Source organism: Humulus lupulus, chromosome 1 (genome assembly GCF_963169125.1).
Source record: "Humulus lupulus chromosome 1, drHumLupu1.1, whole genome shotgun sequence".
In the NCBI taxonomy this organism is placed as follows: Eukaryota; Viridiplantae; Streptophyta; class Magnoliopsida; order Rosales; family Cannabaceae; genus Humulus; species Humulus lupulus.
Genome location: NC_084793.1, coordinates 308,882,619 through 308,905,116, shown reverse-complemented (window position 1 = coordinate 308,905,116; position 22,498 = coordinate 308,882,619). Strand labels below are relative to the sequence as shown.

Sequence of the window (22,498 nt, the reverse complement as noted above, 5' to 3'; positions counted from 1 at the left end):
TGGCCATTCTGGGCTGGGCGCCGCGGCGCAGCTGTGGTGCGCCGCGGCCCTTGGCGTCTGGCAGGGGAGGCCCCTTCTGTCTGAAGGGCGCGCCACGGCGCAGCATGGGAGGGCCGCGGCCCTTAAGGTCAATTTTGCCAAAAAGGTGTTTTTAGCATGGGGATTTAAACCTAAGGCCTCGGGATTGAACCTACTACCCGGTTGAGTAGTGTTTGAGGTCCCGGAGGTTAGGTTTTGGTTTGGGAACCTTTTATTGTTCATTTTATTGATGGGATCCCATAATTGGTTATGACCAGGTAACCGCTAAAGGACCAAAAGGGTGATCGTTCTCAGGGTTGTTCTTTTATTTATTCTTGCTCGAACCAGAGGTAAGAAAACTGCACCCCAAGTGTGACATGCATGGATATTTGTGAGGCATGTTGGTTGAGTAATATGGACATGGATTGAATATGGAATATTTGGCATATGTTGCTCACTTGTGCATAGCACTGACTTATTAGTCAGGTTTGGCAAAGGTGCTAGTATCAACTGTGAAGCTGTGACTTATTAGTCAGGTTCGGCAGTGGTACTGGGCACTGGTCACGTTGCACCGACTCGTCAGTCAGAATTGGCAAAGGTGTTAGTATCAGCTGTGAAGTTGTGACTTATTAGTCAAGTTCGGCAGAGATACTGGACACTGGTCACATAGCGCTGATTTATTAGTCAGAACGATCTGGGCGTGGTTCACGCAAGCCAACGGAGATTAGATCTAATCGACCATTAGCATTGAATGGCTCAAAGAGCATTAATTCCAGACCGACCCCGAGGGTCGATGAATGAAATAAGCACTTGGAGGCTAGTGGCATACCTAGCAGCACACTCTCCCTCTTGAATCATGTGATATTCACTCGGTTGTTTGAAAGCATTACGTTCAGTGTGATTATAATGATAATCATTTGATAATGTTTATGAAAAGTATTATGTTTTCTTGCTGGGCTTTGGCTCATGGGTGCTATGTGGTGCAGGTAAAGGGAAAGAAAAGCTCACCTAGCCTTGAGTGGAGAGCTGATGTGGTGATGTGTACATATGCGGCCGCTTGACCACCACGGCCAAGGTGTTCTCAGAGGAACTAGGGGGTTTACCCTATTTTTGCCGCTTAGGTCGGCGGGATTGTAACTTTACAACAGTAGTGACCATTTTGTACTGAGAACAGCTTGTAAATGTTTTGTTTAGCTCTGCAGAGCAGTTTGTAATGAAAATCGCCATTTCCTTTTTATTGGTTTTATACCTTAACCTGTTAATTACACTTAGAGCACGTTTTTGACCAAAGGTCTCTGGTAGCGGGTCAAATTTCCGGTCTACCGTTCACCGTAACTGTTCTGGGGTAGCCAGGGCGTTACAACTTGGTATCAGAGCAATGCCAAGGTTAAGGTTCCTGTAGACTGGCTGGGCATGTACACACATCACTGAAGTCAAGCTCGACTCTTGGTTTGGTAACTCTTTATGTAGTTATGTGCATAACTGCCTAAATGCGGTGCAAATGCTTTACCTGTATGCATGAAATGTTATGAACTGTTATGTGATACATGCTGAGTGCTGAGTGCCATAAACATGTATCTGTTTGAGCATATTGAATGACTGTGGAATATGATAATTGTCTGCTTGTTCTTGGACCGTGAGGCGGCAAGAGGTTTAGTTATTACTACCTGACTGGCTGTGTTGAACATTGTTTCAGTAAGGTATCAGTGACAGAATGAACCCAGAACAGACAGACACTACAGCTGGCCAGAGTGGTCAGGGTCAGAATAATGACAACAGTCAGGGTCTAGAGAATGACCAATCCCAGATTCCACAGCCAGCACCTGCAAACTGGCACCAGCTGTTTAATGATTTGCAGGCTATAGTGTTGAAACAGGGAGAGGAGCTTCGCCTCCTGAGACAGCAACAAGTGCCTGCAGTGGTTAGTGTATCAGAGGCACCTTCTGTGTCAGTGCTAGTAGCAGGGCAACTGCCTGAGGTTGTAAACAGGTTGGAACCTCTTTATGAGCGGTTCAGGAAACAACAACCACCAGTTTTTGAAGGCAGCGCTGATCCTATTAAAGCTGAACAATGGATGAGCATGATTACCACTATTCTTGACTTTATGAGGGTAGTTGGTAGTGAGAGGGTGGCATGTGTTGCCTATATGTTTCGGGATGATGCCCAAATATGGTGGGAAGTGGTTGGTCAGACCAAGGATGTTAAACTCCTGAGCTGGGAGGAGTTTCAGACTTTGTTCAATGAGAAGTACTATAATGATGCTATAAGAGTGGCGAAGGCCGATGAATTTATGAGGCTATTGCAGGGAAGCTTATCAGTTACTGAATATGCCTTAAAGTTTGACCGTTTGGCAAAGTTTGCCAAAGAGCTGGTGCCCACTGATGGGACCAGGAGAGAGAGATTCCTCCAGGGGCTACAACCCAGGTTAGCCCGTGACGTTCGCATCACCACTATGGCAGGAGTCACTACATATGCACAGGTGGTGGAAAAGGTACTCACAGCTGAGAGTGCAGAGACTAAGATCTGGCGTGATAGTGCAGCCAGAAAGGATTTCAGGAGGCCAGTTCCTCCATTTGTTGGTTCTGGTAGGGGTGTTGGCCCCAGTGATCAGAAGAGGAAGGTTCCAATTCCCGCTATTCTCAAATACTAATAAAATCATATCTCATTACCTTTTAATTATCGGTAATGCTCTAATCATCAAACCACCCCAAGACTCACCCCGAGCCCCGAACTTAAACCTGTTATGACCAAACCGATAATTTGTTATTCAAAGATCATCTCATGCCGAATGGCTCGAACAAATCTAGATTATGATGTGGCCTCAACAATGGTTCATCAACATGCATGAAAATACACAATTACGTCATCAACGGGCCAAATTACCAAAATGCCCCTATGATGAAATGTGGACCCACATGCATGCATTTAACATTATATTATAATATAATTCACATAAACATGCATATGCATGTTTAATGGTGTAATAAATCAATTCTGACCCTCCTGGCCTACTAATCCAACCATTAAACTTCTTTAGGGATTTCGGGGCATTACAATTCCTAACCTCAAAGACCAAAATACCCTTAGGTTTCCTCTTATCCTTTAATGGCCCCAAGGCTAAATCGTCATTTGCCACAATTCCTGGTAATCCTCGAGTGGCCCCTATAAATTCTCAATTAATCCCGACAAGCCCATTTAATCACCCAATACTTTTCTCGTTACTCAATAAATCTCAAGTATATGTTAAATCCCAAAATACCCCTAGGCTCACCCCAAGCCAGGTATTAAACCCAGTTGTGACTATTCCGCTAATCTACTCACTAGGATCGCCCTGAGCCACATACTGCAATATATATCCACATAATACTATGGTTTCATTCATTTATACACATATAATAACATTTCTGCTCGCAACGGGCAATTATTACAAATATGTCTTTATCATCAAGAATGGACCCACATACATATTTAATACACATAAACTTGCATTTAAATCCATATTATCACATAAATCATGTATGTCACGTAGTCACACATTTATTCAATTAATTCAACATATATTTTCCATTATGCCCTCCAGGCACTGTAATCCAGGCACTTAACATTAACAGTAAATTTGGGTCGTTACCCTTTCCATAGACTAATACAATATATATTTAGTATAATAATTATATATATATATATATTCTACAAGACTAATAAAATATAACTTAGTCTTTTTTACTCTCTCACTCTCACTTTTTTGGCTATGAATATATCACCGATTGTAAAATTTCACAGATAATCATATATCAGTACATAAAAAAAGAGTAATTTACAGCAAAACTACCCTAAATTCTACACTTAGTAGCACGTAAATATGTAATTCTTTGTATTTTTAGGGCTAAAATACATTAAGTCAATATTTATATGTAGACTACCTGGTCATTAAATGTCAAGTAATCGCCTATATGGAAGCACATGATTGGTTCAGATCATTTATTTCAAAATTTATCTAAATCTTAAATAATCAAATAAAAATGATTTAAAATCTAATAAAAAATTCAAATTATTTAAAATTCATATTTTAAGGGTTTCGTTTAAAATTATTTAAATTCCAAAAAATTAGAAAACGTTATCAAGAAAAGAAAAAAAAATCTCAATCGATTTTTGGGTTTCATCTTCATCTTCATCGACTTGGTATGGATCGTCATCCAATCCAAAGAAGTAGGCATGCATTGAGGTGGTGGGCACGATGATAGCACACACAAAGATAAGATTTTAAGGAGAAATAGAGTAATTTATTATAATTATCTTTGATTTAAAGAAGTTAATGAGTAATATTAATATTTAAACCATTTATTATTATCTTTTAAAAGTATTAAAAGCTAACTCCTTCTATCTGTTTTTAGTAAAAGAAAAATCAAGATACAAAAATATTTTTACTTAAAATACATAAATATTTTTTTTATATAAATAATCTATAAAATTTATTAATAATATATAAATCCAAAATTAAATATATTTATTTTTGCTTTAGTTTAAGTTTGGAATTTTGTTTATTTATTTTATTAATCAAGTTTATAAATTGTTTTTTTAAATATTATAAAATATATTAATGAACACAAAAAAATGATACATATAATTTTAATTTATAAAAGAATATATATTAATATATTTTAAGTGAGCATTGCACTTTTGTTTTACATAAATTACTAATTTTTGCTAAAAAAAAATTACGTTTTTACGTTCAAATATATTTCTTTTCAATTTTACGATTTTAAAGAAATTTTTACATTTGTATGGTTTTGTCTTTTTTTTTGTTTTCACGTTGTTTTTAGGTTTTTTTTGTTAGTGTTTAGTTGTTATGATATATATTATATTATTTTTGTTGGTCTAGTGAGTTATTTTTAAGATTTTTTTAGTTATTAATTTATTTTTTAGTTGTTTTTCCTAAAAATTGTATTTTCGTAATTATGAAATTTTGAAAATCGTATTTTTGAAAACATGAGTGCGTATTTTTGAAGAAAAAAAAATAAGAACTATAAGAAAATGTAAAAAAAAAAAAGTGTATATGCATGGCTAAGAAAATAAGAGTAAGAACAGAAAAACTAAGTTATTTTATTACTTATGAAAAATTTATAAATTTAATAATTATATTAAAAATACATATATATTAGTCTTAGAAAAGTACATTACCTAGGCAAAGTATTAAATTATTCTTTAACAAATTTTAAATTTCATCAATGGGTTTCGAGAGGACATTCATGATGGAGCGTGCTTTACATAAGGCCTCCAATCCCACAACTTTAGGCATAGTGAGTCCAGTACCTTCTGTCATGTCAACTTTTTCCTTGCTAACCCTTTCCCATTCAAAGCATTGGATCAATGACCCTAATGTTAAACCCACTACACGTTGGGCCAATCCAATACCTGGACATGCCCGTCTTCCAACTCCAAATGGCATTAACTTATACCCTTCACTCTCACCATTTTTCTCAAACCTCTCGGGCTTGAAACTCTCTGCGTCGTCCCATAACTTAGGATCTCTGTGTATGGCCCATGCATTTACTAATATTATTGTATCACGTGGCACATCAAATCCACCAATGGTGCAATCGTTGGAGGAATAGTGAGGCACAAGGAGTGGAGCTGCTGGATACAATCGTAAGGTTTCAGAAATGACATTTTGAAGGTAAGGCAGTTTGGAGAGGTCGGATTCGTCCACTAACTTTTTTTGACCAACTTGAGTGTCTAGCTCATCTTTGACTTTTTGCAAGACGTGAGGATGGTTGAGCAAATTGGACATTGCCCATTCTAGGGTCACAGCTGATGTATCAGTTCCGGCCAATAGTAATATCTATATATATATATAAATAAGTTTATCGTTAGTAAGAAATTAATAGTAAAAAGAAGATAAAAATGTGTTCACTGAGGATTTAATTTTTTTTAGTTGGTGTCTAATCATTTAAAATAAAATAAGATATCCTATTGATATATTTATTTTACACAAACACTATTTGAATGATGGGCCACTTGTGCCTAGTTTAAGTGGTTGGGTGTGTGAGTCTATGTGGTAGGAGGAGTTAAAATCTTGTTATATATATATATTTAATATTAGGTGACGACATTAATTTACACCAAAAATGTATATAGACACCCCATCAACACATAAAAATAATTAATTTGTTTTATTAATTTAGTCCTCACATTTTTATCTTTTTCACTTGCTTTTATTTTTTGAGATAATTTCTTTTTTTTTTGTCTCCTTATCTTTATAAATTCCTTCTTTTTATGTTAGTGTTTGAAAATAATTACTATACATTGTTTCTAACAAACTATTGGACGATAATGTATAAATAGAATTAAAAAATTCATTACAATAATAAATTATAAATTATCAATTATTTATTTACTCCATTTAAAAAAAGTATTTATTCATTTTGTTCCTATTTTTTCTTTTCACTCTTTCAATAAATCAAAACTTTTTTTAAATAATACCCTTTGATTTTTTAACAAATAAAAATATATAGAAAATACAATTTATTTAATTTTATCATTTTTGTTTTTATATTCTCACTTTTTTATTTTTAAAAAATATATGTAAATTCATATTAATATAAAAATTTCAAATAAATTAAATAAATGTGTATATAAATTTATTATATTAAACATTATGCTATTATATTTTTTAAATAGTGTATATTCTCTCCATAAAATACTCTTTTTGAAATACTTATCATAAAAATTTAGCAAGTATAGGTAGTGAGTTAAAAACCGAATAATTTTCCATATATAATTTTTTAAAATTTTACGTAGTTTTGTTATATCTTTTCTTTTTTAGTTTTTTATGTCTAAAGATTTAAAAAATTATTATTTATGTGTTTTTTTTAATAAAAAATAGTGTAGAAATAGTATCTCAACAAAATATTGGATGCCGATTATTTATATATACACTTATATTTTTATAATTATTGAATAATCTTCTATGCAATTATTAATGCCTGACATCTTGGAAAAAAATATCCTAACAAGATCTTTACAAGTGGCTTCATTATTTATGTTCCCTTAATTAATAATAAGATTTTGTCTAATAAATATTTGTATAGAAACATATATACCATAATTAATAATGAGATTTTGTCTAAAAAAATATTTGTATAGAAACATATAAAAAAAAAAGAGAAGTGGGGTACTCTCGTGCTGACCACCACAAATAAGTGTTATATCTTATAATTTAATATTGGATTCTACCTATTAAAATTTAATAAATCACTAACATAAGTTGATAACTCACATAGTGTTAGATACTTAAGATCCAAATAGCAGCACTAAACAAAAAAAGACTACTCTATATTATTTTATCAAAAAGAAAAATCATATTATTATTTTTTATTATTATTATTATTATTAAAACCAATAGAATTTTATCACAAATAAAAAGTAACCAGAGAAAATAGAAAATAATTACCAGTACGAAGCCTTTGATGATTTGGTCGGTGTAATATTCCGGTTGAGATTCCTGCAGAGAGAGTAAATGGTCGATCATGGTGTTCCGATTCTCATCTTTGCTACTCCGAATCTCTTCGATCAATCCCTGCAAGAACGAGTCTGCCCTCTTCGCAAGCCTCTGCACCTTCTTCTCATAACCATTCGGAATCCAATTCAATATCGGCAAAAAATCAGCCGGATTCCCAGCTCCGCCCTTCTCGAAAACCTCTGTCATAATCTCCCGAAACTGCCGAGCTTCCTCCTCATCCGTGACGTCATCGCCGTAGTAGCGTTTTCCGGCCATCATTCTCATTATGATGTTGAAAGTTAGCTCCGGCAACATCGATTTCAGCTCCACTCTTGGCGAGATTTTGCGAAGGAGTCGCCTGATCTCGTCTTTACGAATGTCGAGGAAGAGGTTGAGACGGGTGGAGGAGAAGATCTCGACGGTCCCGATCCGGCGGAGGTTCCGCCAGTGGTTGCCGTAAGGGGAGTCGGCGATGGTGGTGTAGTTGTAGCCCATGTGCTTGCCCATGATGAGAGGTGGGCGGTTGGCCAAACCGATGTCGTTTTTGGTGAAGCATTCCTCTACGGCAGCTGGGGATGACACAACGACCACGCGGCGTGTTCCGAACCAGAGGGAGTAAACGTCGCCGTATTTGGAGGAGAGACCGTGCAGAGCTCGGTGAAGAGGTTGTTTGAGGAGATGGAGGTGGCCGATTATGGGGTAAGAGGGCGGTGATGGTGGTAGGTTTTTGTAGTGTCGTTTCTTGGTTTGGAAGAAGAGCTTGTAAGCCAAGAGGATGAAGATAAAGGAGAGAGATGCGTACACCAATGGATCCTGAATCTGATCCATTTTGGATCGTTTAATCGATGAAGAAGATGTAGTCATGTGGTGGTGGTTGATTTATATATATATATATATATATATATATGAGAATTTATTTGATCCTCTATCGGTGTCACTCTTTGGTGTTCTCGACTCATGCAAAAATTTCGCTGCAATTTTTTTCTATTTTTTTTTGTTTAGCAAATTTTCAAAAAATTCTGAATAGTTTACAATACTGAAAATTAGTCACGAGTGCAACAACATATTTAAACTTAGTTTTCAGTATTATAAATTATTTAAAATTTTCTAAAAAAAACCCGCCAATGCTCTCTTATTATATTATATGTTTATTATAATATTATTCTAAGTGAGTTTAAGTTTAATTAAATTTTATTTAAGTTATAAAGCATATGATTTTATTATTTTTAAATAATTATTATTGTAAAATATCTTAAAAATATCTTATTTTAATTTGTTTTATTGTTTATTATTTTTAAATAATTATTATTGTAAAATATCTCAAAAATATCATACTTTAATTTTTTTAATTATTTATTTTATTTTGTTTAAGTTTAAGTGTTTACAAAATACCGTTAAATATAATAATATTTTGTTAAATATAAGAATATTCTTTTAAAGTTAATATTAAAAAAAATAAAAAATTGTTAAAACAAAAAAAAATTCATTATCTACACAATTATTGTATAGAAGATATATATATTTATATATATAGGGGAATTCTCCTATGGGAGCTTCACTTTAAGCCCTAACAGTAAGACTCTCAGTATTCTCAGTATTGCACGCGTGACTTATTTTTTTTATGCGCGTGGAAAACAACATATTTGAACCTAGTTTTTGGTACTGTAAATTATAAGGAATTTTCTGAAAATTCGCAGGATGCTCTAAATAGCTATAATATACACGGTCATAAAAAAAAGTTGCGCCGAAAACTGTTTACGGGTTGAGAAACACTAAAAGTCTTACTGGTAGGGCTTAGAACGAATATCCGGTGGAATTATCATTTATATATATATATATATATATATCTTCGCCTTTCATCATTCCATATAGTTTCATCACTGCAAGTCTAATTATTGTTTCCTTCTTTCACTTTATTTGGTGGAGCCTTGGTTGTCTAGTTCTTTGTGGAATCATAATGGAGAACTTTATTTGTCAAAATAATAATAATAAATAAATGGAGCACTCTAGATATTAAGTAAACGACTACTCTTCCATCAATTTTAGTCTTTACTTGACTAATAATATTCTAAACATGTACGGAAATTTTACTTGTTTTTTCGTTAAAGCCACACCTAACACATATATTGAAGATAATTTTCATACTCCAGGCTTCACTCTAAATTCTATTAAATTCTATTAGTGATGTTTCTCAATATTTTTTATTTTTGAATATTTTTTAGCGTAATTTTTTTATAGCTGTATATATTGTAATTATTTAGAATATTCTGTAAATTTTTAAAAAAATTTAAATAATTTATAATACAAAAAATTAAATTCAAATATATTATTTTTCACCCATATAAAAAATATTTATCACGCCCATAAAAATATGTCATTATCTTATATTCATATTGATTTCACAACATAAAAAAAAATTAAAATGAAATAAAAGACAATATTTGAAGTAAAAAATTATGTTACTTTACATAATTAATGACTAAGATGAGATTCATCCCCGTTTCTACACAATGAGAATTATCATAATATTATTCATGGTCTATTTTGCCACTTCTCGAAGACATGTCACATCTTTCCACTTTTGTCGCTTACACTTTTATAATATCAAATTTTTTGAAAAAGAAATGTGATTGTGAATATTCCTAATTAATTGTTTTATATTATCCTTTTCTTGAAACAAAATCCTTCTGAAATATTTATGGAAAATTTACATGAAAAACTGTTTTCAACAAAAAAAATAACATATGTACTCATACATAGAATTATTTACATTTATACAATTAAAACTTTTAATTTTCACTTTTACGGTCTTCTCTTCGACTCCGCCGAGCAACTTCAAAGCTTCTGTTCACGGGCAACCATGAATATCCACCACCAACTGTCCAGTAGTCGCTGCACATCCTCAGCTCATCGAAGCTTTGGGCATCGAGCTCTTCTATGTAGACGAAATTAGCATGAGAGCTCTTCCACAACTTGATCTTATTATTTTTTTATGGGACTAATAGTGTGTTGTTGGACTAATAGTGTGCTTCGATAAAAGCAGTCTCACACTACTAGACTAATAGTGTGCTTTGATAAAAGCAGCCTCTGAAGAGAACTTCTTCTTCTTCTTCTTCAGTTTAGATATTGTGTGATATTGTGTATCATAATTGTTAGTGCTTTTGGCAAATGTTGTGTCCTTTATGAATATAATGAGAACGAACATGGTGCGGAGGTGATGAAATATTTGCATGCTAAGGGAGAGAATGAGAGGTCACAAACTATGATTTTTCAATGAAAAGTCAACTTTGAAGGCTAGATTATTTATTAACTTTGACTGAGTTGTCGGCCTATAAATAATTTCGTTAGTTGTCAAGCTCACTATTTTGCATGCTTTTGAAAAGATAAGAAAGATAGTGCTTGAAAATGTGTTAAATCTTTATTATTCTTGTCATTTTGAAACGAATAAGGTGGACAGAGGTGACAATCACTTGCAAAGTCATGGTCCTTGATACGTGTTTTCAGGATAAAACTAGTGATATGTGTTACCAAATTGTATAAGCTTTATATAGTTTATAACTTTTGAATAAAGACATAAGATTAGTTATGCATTTATATCAAACAAACCAACTTATTTATTATTATGGAGGTACACAACTTATCTTCTTCAAGATAAGAGTAGGGATATGTGTCACCGAATTGTATAACCTTTATATAGTCATATAGTCATTGAATAAAGACAAAAGACTAGTCATGCATTTATCAAACAAACTCACTCATTGTTTTGACGATGTTTTTAGTTTATGTTGAGTTGATATAATGTATTGAGTCTATTATTTTGGAGTTGATGTCTAGTTGATTTTAAGTTATTTTTTTAACACTATATTGTTTAGGTTTATGTTTATATATAATTATCTAATATCATTTTGTTTTTGTGCTGTTTAGGTTTTCTGTATAGTTGTTTTTATGTTGTTTTTTAGTCGTTTAAGTTTAAATATAGTTGTTGTGTTGATGTCTAATTTATGTTTAATTGTTTTCTGATATATTTTGAATTTTTTTATAAAAAAAATTTGTTAGTATGTTATGGGTTGACTTCTAGTTGTTCAATTGTTAGTTTTTTAGTTATTTTTTAATGCAGCAAGTTGATGTCTAGTTGTTGTCCAAATGATATTTTCTAGTTGCTTTTTCGATATTGTATTGTAGTGTGTTGCTTTTTAGAAATATAATGAGTTGCATTGTGTTGTTATTGACTTGTTTATGTGTTATTTAAATTTTATGTATAGTTTTTTTCATATTGATTTTTAGTTGTTTAAGTTAATTTATAGTTGTTCTGTTATTCTGTTGTTGTGTTGATGCCTATTTATTGTTTAGTTGTTTGTAGATATATTTTGATTTGTTTTTAAAAAAACATGTTAGTATGCAGTGGGTTAATGCTTAGTTGTTGTCTTATTATTATTTTTTAGTTGTTTCATTGACATTATATTTTTGTAAATATAAAATTTTAAAAGGCGTATTTTTTAAAACTTAAATAGTATTTTTGAAAAAAAAAATCAAGGACCTTAAAAAGTAAAAAACTACTCAAAAAAGTGTATTTTTTAAAAATCCTCAATATTTATTTACATGAGCTTCTTTCAAATTCCTTAAGAAGTGTGTATATATATGTTATGACACTTTTGCTCTCTTGCTTAATACATTAAATAATTTCAATCTTGTAACTTTTTTTCAAATTACTTAATATACATATTAAAGGGGAATATTAAAGGGGAAGTACGATTTTGGTATAGTTATTGATTGGGTTTTATGTGTTTTATTAAATGATAATTTGAATTTTATATATTTTTTTAAATAGAACAAAATCATGTCTAATTTTGGTCAATTTTTTTTTAAAAAAAAAATATGACTAATTAATAAATTATTCTTAAATAAAAAATAATCAAAACAATAAAACATTAACAGAATTAAATTATAATGAAACTTAGACTTACAAACCCTGTATCTTCTTCTTATAACAAACTAAATCTAAATCAAAATCAGATAAAATTAAAAACTAAAATTTAAATTTGTCTTCTCTTCTTCTTCTTAACCTACTTCTTTTGTTGGTGCTCTGGAACAACGTCGCGAGATTTGAAGCCGATATGAGAAGGGATTGGGATGACGGACGAGTTGGCTATTTTTCTTCTTCTTCTTTGTTGGTGCTCTGCGACCGTGTTGCGAGAGCTGAAGTGGATCTGAAAAGTGGGACCAAGCAGGGTTCTTCCAAGCTTGATGGTGATCTACACCGGGCTGAGGTTCGATCCGCACCAGGCAGAGACTTCGACCCAAATCTGGGCATAGGGCACGATGGGTCGAAGACAACTTCAATCTTCAAGCACAGTGGTCGATGACAACCATTTTGACGGTGAATCTAGGTCGAGGACCTCTGATGGCAGTGGGAATTTTTTTTTTTTTTTTTCCATTTGTTCAAACCTATAAAAGTTATCTGGGTTTTGGTTTGATTTTCTATCTGGGAAGGTTAGAAAAAAAAAAGTAGTTTTGATAATTGAATAAAAGAGAACAAATAAGAAGAATAAGAAAAAAAAAAGAAAAAATAAGAAAATAAATTGTTTAATTTAGTTATGTTAATTTTTTATTATTTAAAATATTTTTTATTAATTCATCAATTAGTAAAATATGAGGGTATTTTGGTCATATTCAAAAAAAAGTTTAACCAAAATCAAACATAAGATATTGTGTTGTAAAACACATAGTTAGAATTATCATTTAACAAAATAAAAGTTACAATCGGTAACTCTTGCACAACAGAAGCCAAAATAACATTTACCCTATATTAAAATAAGATAATTTATGTTCAATGTTTCTCGAAGTCACTAGTCAAGAGAATTTACTTAAGTAATTCTTAATATACTGTTGATAGGAGATGATGCCAGGATCCTACACAAGTGGTCGTATTATCTTTTCTTGTTTTTTACTTTTCTCTTAACAAACGATGGAGTTGGTCGGTCTAAGTACTCTAACGTATTAATCAATTCATAATTTCCTTTGGAATATCTATTAATTTCTATCTTTAATCTGGTCAATTGTTTTGTAAAAATCGTTACGATCGATTAAATAAAGGAGTAGATTTGTATAATATATTATAACTTGATACTATACAACTAATATTACACTAATAGCAAAATTAGATGGATTGGAACATATAATATTATTTGTCAAAAGACTTTTAATAATAAGGTGTTAAGAAATTTGGACATAATATGTAAAGAATTTTTTTACATAGTGTTAAGAAATTTTAACAAAGTGTCGAGTGTATCCGAAAGTTATTTTACAAGAAATTATAAAATATATTATATTATGGAAAGTAACTAGGAGTGGAGAACATCCAAACTAATCAAATTACATCGAACTAATCCAATCTAATTACAAAAAATTAGATATTTAATTATTATTTGATTTGATTGGATTTGAATAATTGGATCACATGGCGGATGACACTGTCAAAATCTAATTAAAAACTTATAAAATTCAATTACATATATTAGAAATTAAGGTTTATACTTTTTTGGACTCCGTATTTTGTCTCATTAGCTGTTTGGACTATGTGTTTTGACAAATTACTTTTTGGACCCTATATTTTGTAAAATGGTGCAAATATAACCCAAAACTTGATTTTGATCAAAGTTTTTTTTCAACTAAAATCACAAATAATTCACTAAACTAACAATTCAGAATAAAATTAAAATTTTCTACTTAAAAACTGTGTTGTTATATTCAATTTTTTATTCATCAAAATTGAGTTTATGGGTCTATTTGAACCATTTTACAAAATATAGGGTCCAAAAATGAATTTTTAAAACAAAAGGTCCAGACAGGTTATAGGATAAACACAGGGTCCAAAAATGTATAAACACTATAAATTAAGAAATATTTAATTATTTATATTTCTTTATATACATTAAAAAAGTACTTATATTTATTTTAATACATTATTATTTGGTGACTATCAGTCTTTCCTATACATTTACACACCTAATTAGATGAAACACTATTACAAAAAGGTCATTTATGATAGTTCTTAACTGCCATAATTGATATTTTGTGTCAATTTTGAAACTGACGCAGAATCCCATGACGCAAACCAACCTGACATTTGTAACTGTTGGGCACTGACGCAAATGCTATATTAAAAAAAATGATATAAACCCCAACCCCATGTACCCATCCCCAGTCACCCTATGCGACCCCAGCCCTCGTGTACCCAATTCCCAGCCATCCACCATCTCAACGTAGCCACCCCCACAACCCCTGCGAACCTAGTCAAAGAAAAAAAATCAAGAGGAGGGTTGCAATTAGTTTTGTACTGGCGCAAACAGTGATGTTAACGGCGTCAGTTAGTCACTAACGCAAATTTCGCCAATTAACAATGTCAGTGTTACCACTGATGCAAATGCCCTTGCATTTGTGGCAGTACTCAACTGCCACAAATGTTGATTCTCGGTCAACGACGTCAATTGACTTACACATTTGACTGACACAAAAGAAATATTTGGTGTAGTGAGAGAATATTAAAAATATGCATTTATTCTCCTCACTCTTTCTCATTTTTATTTTGAATTTTTGAAAATGAGAGAGACAAAGGTAATTGTAAAAACCTCTACTTGGTTTAATGCAGCTCATTTTCAATACTACATTGCTTTAATCCAATTAATTCATTTAGGTTCAATATTATTTCAATTTTTTAATTGGATTAAACTTGTAAAGTTTATAACTATATGTAGTTTGAACCAAAATAAATGGTGTTGATTAATTTTCAAGTTAATTTTAAAAATCATGATCCAACTCAAAATCCAATTAAAAAACAAAAAATAAGGAATGACATAATCGTAAATACTGATTTTTTTTTTGTAAACAAAGTTTACAAATTTGTAACAATACAGATTTTTGTAACCAAAATTTATAAATTTGCAATTAAAATTTATATGTTTGTAACCATATATTACAATTTTGTAAATAACATTTACAAACTAAATAGAAAATTATATCAGACGATTACGAAAACCGTGACAAACTGTTATTCGTATTTTCAATTTTTTTTTTAAATTTAGAGTGCTAGGTGTAATTTTTTTTCCTTCTTAATTTTCAATTGGATCAACGTAGCCTCCGAATAATTCGGGCTGAGCCGGGCCCATATCAATTCGTGTCGGGCCGGGCCGGCCCATATTTGAAAGAGTAGGCCCAGCCCATGTCGTGCCTTGCTTGTGCCGTGTCGGGCCGGCCCACTTTTCATATTTGGGCCCACTTTTAGGCCCATTTTATTATTGCTAAAAAAATGTGAGGATGGAAAATTGAATCATCACCTCCTCTTCAATAATCAATGGACTTACCACCAATCCAAATACATTTATTTGTTTAAATTATAGTTTTAGATATTTTTATATACTTTTTAACAATACTTTACACAAAATTATATCAAAGATAATTATTAGAATTTGAATACCTACTAATAAATGCTAAAAAATTTAACTCACAAAATCTTAAAATAAATTAATATAATTATAAAAATATAAACATTGAGAAAAATAATAGACTTTTATTATCATTTTAATTTATAGATAATTGACAATAAAAAATTATTATCATTATAAATGCTAAAATATCGGGCTTTTTATCGTGTCGTGCTTTCAGACTAATTTGTTCATGCTTTCGTGTCGTGCCTTCGGGCTTGTCGTGTCATGCCGTACTCAGGCCCATGTCGTGTTGTGCCAATTTTCAATTCGTATCGTGCCTGGCCCAAGCCTATATTTTTTCGTGTCGTGCCGATTTCATGCCGTGTTAGAAAATCTAGTCCATATTTACAGCTCTAGATCAACACACCCAGAAGTCCAGCCCAGTACACGTTGGGCCAGGCCTTCTACAGAGCAAGCTCTCCTTCAAGATAGTTTGTTTTATCAGCTTTGACTTTTTTCAAGACTTTATTTGGAAAGAGTTAGTAAATTGGACATTGCCCATTAGATATGTCATCCACGAGTTTTCGGTACACACTGGTAGGAAAATAAACTTCATTATATTGTTATGGGAAAGAGATTAAATATCATTAATTATTGTTGGGTTGATTACACAAAGTTAATATACTTTGTCTTATTGACAATAAAAGTATTATTGTTAATCTTTGTATATGTGGGAAAAGAGTCAAATATCACAGTTATACGGTTTCTTTTTTTAATTTTCTTTGGTTTTAATGCTACGTTAGAATGTGAAATGTAGTTTAAAAAGTAAAATATAGTATATGGTAAAAAGTATGAGATTTAATTTCAAAATTAATTAGATATAGTATAGTGATCTCAGACACTTTTTACAAGTGAGATTCTCTAACAGTTTTAGAAATCCTTCTCTTTCTCTTTTCATAGCAATATCTGCTTCCAAACAAGTTCAACATATATACTTTATTTTTTAGTGGACAAAATCTAAACCTTATATATTGCGACTAGTGTAACAATATTATTACATGTTATATCATTCAGCCTACGATATATTGCCAAAAAAGAGAAGAAAAAAAACTAGATATACAGACGAATATACCACTTCATATATAAGTGTTGCTATGTGTATAAAAGATATTTTATCATATGAGGTGTTATTTTATGTACATATTCAATGGTGTTTAAATCTATTTATTAAATTATAATATGTGACACTTATATATATATAGGTGTACTCTTAATTTCATATATGAGTGCACTTTTAATGGTTATTACCCATAAAAAAGTTACTTTAATATTAACTATTAGATTAAGATCAATGTTGCATATATATAGTTGTTAATTAATATTTCTAAAAGTAAATTTTAATTTTCTCAAATTTTGGAAGAGTTTCCTAATAAAAAAAAGTGTATTTATTATAAAAATATAATATTGTAAACTTTTTATTTTTCAATTGCATGTCAATTTTTAAATACAGCTAGTATCTCTCTTTGATTAGATACAACATTAATTATGTCAAAAAATAATAACAAAATTCAAAATTAATATATAAAAAAAGTATTTATTTATTGGTAACTTGCTATACCAAGTTATTATGCTGTTACATTATTATAATTATTAATATATCTATCTATGAATAGTAACCATTGAAAAATCTTCCATATATATATATATATAATAGAATTTATCGTTCCACATAAGAAAAATTAAAGAAAGCAATAGAAATTTATTTTTCAGTCAACTTTTGACTCATCAATATCATAGCTCTTGGCTCTTGCAATCCTTTTTATGTTCAAGCAAGGAGTAAATGATAACACATGAAATTGTTGATTAATATAAATAATAATACTTTAAAGGAAATATATATAGGGATCTTTAAATTCTCCAGTACTTTAAGTTATTATTGTAATATTTTCATCTTTTCTTGTAAGAGAAAAGTTCAAATGGTACTTTTGTATATATATGAAATTTGTTATGATAAATAAGTGGACTTGTTTGTCACTACAAGAAATATTGGTTTTAGAGGCGACTCTATTAGGGGCGACATATGTCACCCCTAATATTCTAAAAATCAGGGGCGACAAATCATTAGTCGCCCCTGATATTGGTATGAGTCGCCCCTGATGTTGAGAGATTTTCGCCATTTGTGAAAATTATTAGGGGCGACACGTCGCCCCTAATATTCTAGTATCATAGGCGACACATGATTAGTCGCCCCTGATATTGGTATGAGTCGCCCCTGATGTTTTGAATGTTTGCCACTTGTGAAAATTATTAGGGGCGACTATATGTCGCTCCTAATATTCTAGAATCAGGGGCGACACATCATTAGTCGCCCCTGATATTGGTATGAGTCGCCCCTGATATTTTGAAAATTTTTGCCTTTTGAAAAAATTATTAAGGGCGACGCATAGTCGCCCCTAATATTCTAGTATCAGGGGCGACACATGATTTGTCGCCCCTGATATTGGTATAAGTCGCCCCTGATGTTTTGAGATTTGTGCAACTTGTGAAAATTATTAGGGGCGACTGCATGTCGCCCCTAATATTCTAGAATCAGGGGCGACACATAATTAGTCGCCCTTGATATTGATATGAGTCGCCCCTGATATTGATATGAGTCGCCCCTGATATTTTGAAATTTTTGCCACTTGTGAAAATTATTAGGGGCGACTATATGTCGCCCCTAATATTCTAGAATCAGGGGCGACACATCAGTAGTCGCCCCTGATATTGGTATGAGTCGCCCCTGATGTTGAGAAATTTTTGCCACTTGTGAAAATTATTAGGAGCGACAAGATTCTAGAATCAGGGGCGACACATCATTAGTCGCCCCTGATGTTTTGAAATTTTTGCCATTTGTTAAAATTATTATAGAATATCGCCCCTGATACATTTTATCATTCTCCTCCACTGCATAAAACCTAATTACACAGCCACATACCCTCATTTTCCTCTTTGCCTTATAGTTTCGATTTATTTATTGTCGCAGACCTCACCCTCACTCTCACTCTCGTTCTCAGCCACCGCACCGCCGCTGCACCCTCACTCTCATCTCAGCCTCACCGCCACCGTCGTTGCACCCTCACTCTCGATCTCAGCCTCACCGCCACCGTCGCTGCACCCTCACCCACACTCTCGATCTCAGCCAGCTGATTGTAGCTGCACCGCCACCGTCCCCGCACCCTCACTCTCACTCACTACTACAAAACTGGGCTTTCCCGACACCCAACCATGACAGTCAACTTTATTGATTGTCGTAGTTGCTTAGTGTGATTCTACGCCGACAGTTAAAAACTGTAGGCATAGAGACCAACGCCGACAGCTAATAACTGTCACCGTTGCTTTTGACTGTCGCTATTGACCCCAACGCCGACAGTTAATTCGAGACCAATGCCGACAGTTAAAATGTGTCGCTATTGACCCCAACGCCAACAGTTAATTCTAGACCAATGCTAATACTAGATTAAAATTAAAAAGGGGTTTTAGTTTTAATATCTAAAAACATAAAATGAAATAAATATCAATGATTGAAGAACTAAGGATTTAACGATATTAAAGAAATAGTCAAGAATTACTCTTCACCTTCAACAATCAATCTATCAACAATGATGAATAATATTCCTTATTCCTAATTAAACTATTAACCCCGCAGATAACACTTAACCAGTCAATTATCCCAGTTTGCCTAATATAATTAATTAAAGCTAAGCGCTCTTAATTAACCCTTTTTACCCAGCAATAAACTCATTAAGCATGCAATCTATTTAACCTAGTAAAAGCATTACACTTTGTTGAAACAGGTTAATCTAGGCAACAAATTCATTAAGTATGCAATTCATTTAACCTAGGTTCTATTTCTCATCACAATTAGAATACCCGTCACAATACCTTAATTGCAATTTATCACTTTACTTAGAATCCTAAACTATTAGGTGAATAGAAATCCTAAGATGATAGTAGAACAATGCAAAACCTTAATTAGTGGCCATCTAAACAAGATTTTACAAGATCCATGACATTCAAATAGAAAGATAGAAGCAATTTAATATAAGGGAATAAAAAAAAAAAAAATTCATCAATGCATTCAAGATATCATGTCTAGGGTTTTGAAATAACCCTTAACTATAAAGAAAACTACTCCATAATCTTAAAATTTTAATTAAAGAGATAATTAATGTAATAATATAATTTCATATGTCATTCTACCTCGATCACTATCTTTTTCTACCAAAAAATTTACAGGATTTATACTCTTATTTGTTGGCAATTAAGTTTCAAAATTTTCCACATTCCCACATATTGTAAACTTTCATTCACAATTTCGATTGATTTTATGCTACTCAAGATCAATATTAGTTGATCTACAATTCTATTAAAAAAATTGAGACCAACAATTAATTTATTAGTTGAGAATTTGAATATGAAATTGTCCTTTTTTTCAAAATTTTATTCAGGTAACCAGCAATGAGATAAATTATAACCGGTTACAACCTTTTCAAGTTTAAAACTTGTAGCAGGTTACAAGTTTTAAAACTGGTAACAGGTTACAAGTTTAAAACTGGTAACAGGTTACAAGTTTGGGAAAACTTTTTTCTTTTGGTTTCAAAATCGTAACCAGCTACTACTCTTGAACTAAGAAAAAGTTGTACTCGTTCCAAGTGGTTTCTTTCCGAAATATTCTTGGCAAATGTGGTGGGAGCCTTGACTGTTTCAAGGTCCCTGACTGACTGAGCGTATCCGAGTTCATGTTCGGGTATTGTTTTGGGCGTTTGGATGATACATTGTATACGCGAGCCCACTTACATGAGTTTGGGCCTTATTGGCTAATTAGGCTAGCTCATTGGGCTGAGTGATTGCTTGTTGGATTCTTTTTTATTAAGGTCACTGATTTTGCCCACTACAGTTTGTCCCTCACTCTTTGGTATGGAATTCATTCTTTATCAAAGAGTAAAAAATAAATTAATTCTATCGTGTTTATCCAACTTCCCCATGGTTAGAGAAAATTATTAGAGTATGCCTTGACTCTATTTACCCCTTTCAGTAATTATTCACGGGGGTCTCGCTGCCCGGTCAGCGAGTCGGGGTCTAGGGGTGAAAGGTTTGGACTTTGGAAGAAAGGCATGACAACCAAATCAGATCCGTAGGGTTAGATTTTTCTGCTATTTCTAATGGTTAAAGTTCTAGGGTTAGACTTTCTGCTATTTCTAATGGTTAAATTTCTAATGTGGGTTTATGATTTTTGATTGGTAGAAATTTTGGAGATTATGTAAAATGGGTATTTATGATTCCTGTAATTAGCTCTTTCTTAGATTTGTATTTTTCTGCTATTAAGGTATGATTCTAGTTCTAAAATGTTTGGGTATGCATACATGGTTATTTAGGATTTTTCTTGATAGAAATTTTTGGGTATGTATGTGTTTATGACTTTTGTAAATAGTTCCTATGATCAATTTCGTGGAAGATATTGGTTTATCATTATATTTTCTATACATTTATCATTTATGTATATATGGGTTCTCCAGCTTAGGTATATTGTGAAAGTTGAACTCTAGAGTCTAGACCATAAATCCTCAGTTAAAACCTTCTGTTATGAACTCATCAATGGGGTTTTTTGTTAAGCCTTCTGTTATGAATTCAAAGTCTTGTGTATGTGTATGTTTGTTCTGTGGCTTTGTTGGCCTGAGTTTGGGGTGTTTAGCCCAGTTCAGGTCTGTAACTTGTTTAATGAATTTGGCCCAGCAAATTAGCAATACAGATATTGGTTTCGATACCCTTAGTTTACTGGTATATACAATGTCATTTTAATATAATATAATACAACTATTTTTTATAATCATCTCATACATGTTATGTTAATATAAGCATAAAATGTATTGTTTTACCGAATATGGGAGGGTAATCATCAATGAAAATTTAGATGGTAAAGTCGTTAGAAATGATATTGGAGACACTAGCATTGCCCTGTATAACATGACTTCATATTTATAAATTGTTCACACCAATTATATTGTACAATGAGATTTTGATATACTATAATATTAATTAATAAAAATCTCCATTACTATATGAAGGGGATAAAAAGATGTAAAGAAAATGACACGAGTGATATCAACAATAATTACTATATTTGATGGTACTTTCTGATATAATTAAATTAATGCTATAGACTTTTAACTTGCTAAAATATAATAATATTATTATTAGTTTGATTATACAAACACTATAAGCCAATTCTTCCCTTTCTGATACTTATTAATACCCAAAATTTAGTTGATGATATTAGTTATTTATAGATTTTATTGTTTGGCAAAAAGGTCGTGTTGAAATTAATCAACCACTCATCACTTTATTTTTTATTTTTTTTTGTGAATTAATTATAGTCTTACCATGTTTCATGTTTGTTTTCATCAATTATATTTATAGCTTTATATAGTTCTCGAAGTTTAACTAAATTATGGATATAAGTTATTAATTTATTTTTTTATTTGTAAAGTTTGATGATTTCAATCTGTTTGATGCTTGA

At 31.9% G+C, this 22,498-nt stretch overlaps 1 protein-coding gene across 1 annotated transcript; it reads right to left on the bottom strand.

Annotated features, from left to right (window-relative positions):
- Window positions 1-5,101: 5,101 nt before the first annotated feature.
- On the bottom strand, window positions 5,102-8,371 carry LOC133812806 (cytochrome P450 81Q32-like). The gene is made up of 2 exons (XM_062246623.1): window positions 7,469-8,371; window positions 5,102-5,857 (listed from the first exon to the last, which is right to left on the bottom strand). The coding sequence occupies exons 1-2, from the start codon at window positions 8,342-8,344 to the stop codon at window positions 5,231-5,233; spliced, it is 1,503 nt and encodes a 500-aa protein (XP_062102607.1). The 5' UTR covers window positions 8,345-8,371; the 3' UTR covers window positions 5,102-5,230.
- Between the last annotated feature and the right edge of the window lie 14,127 nt (window positions 8,372-22,498).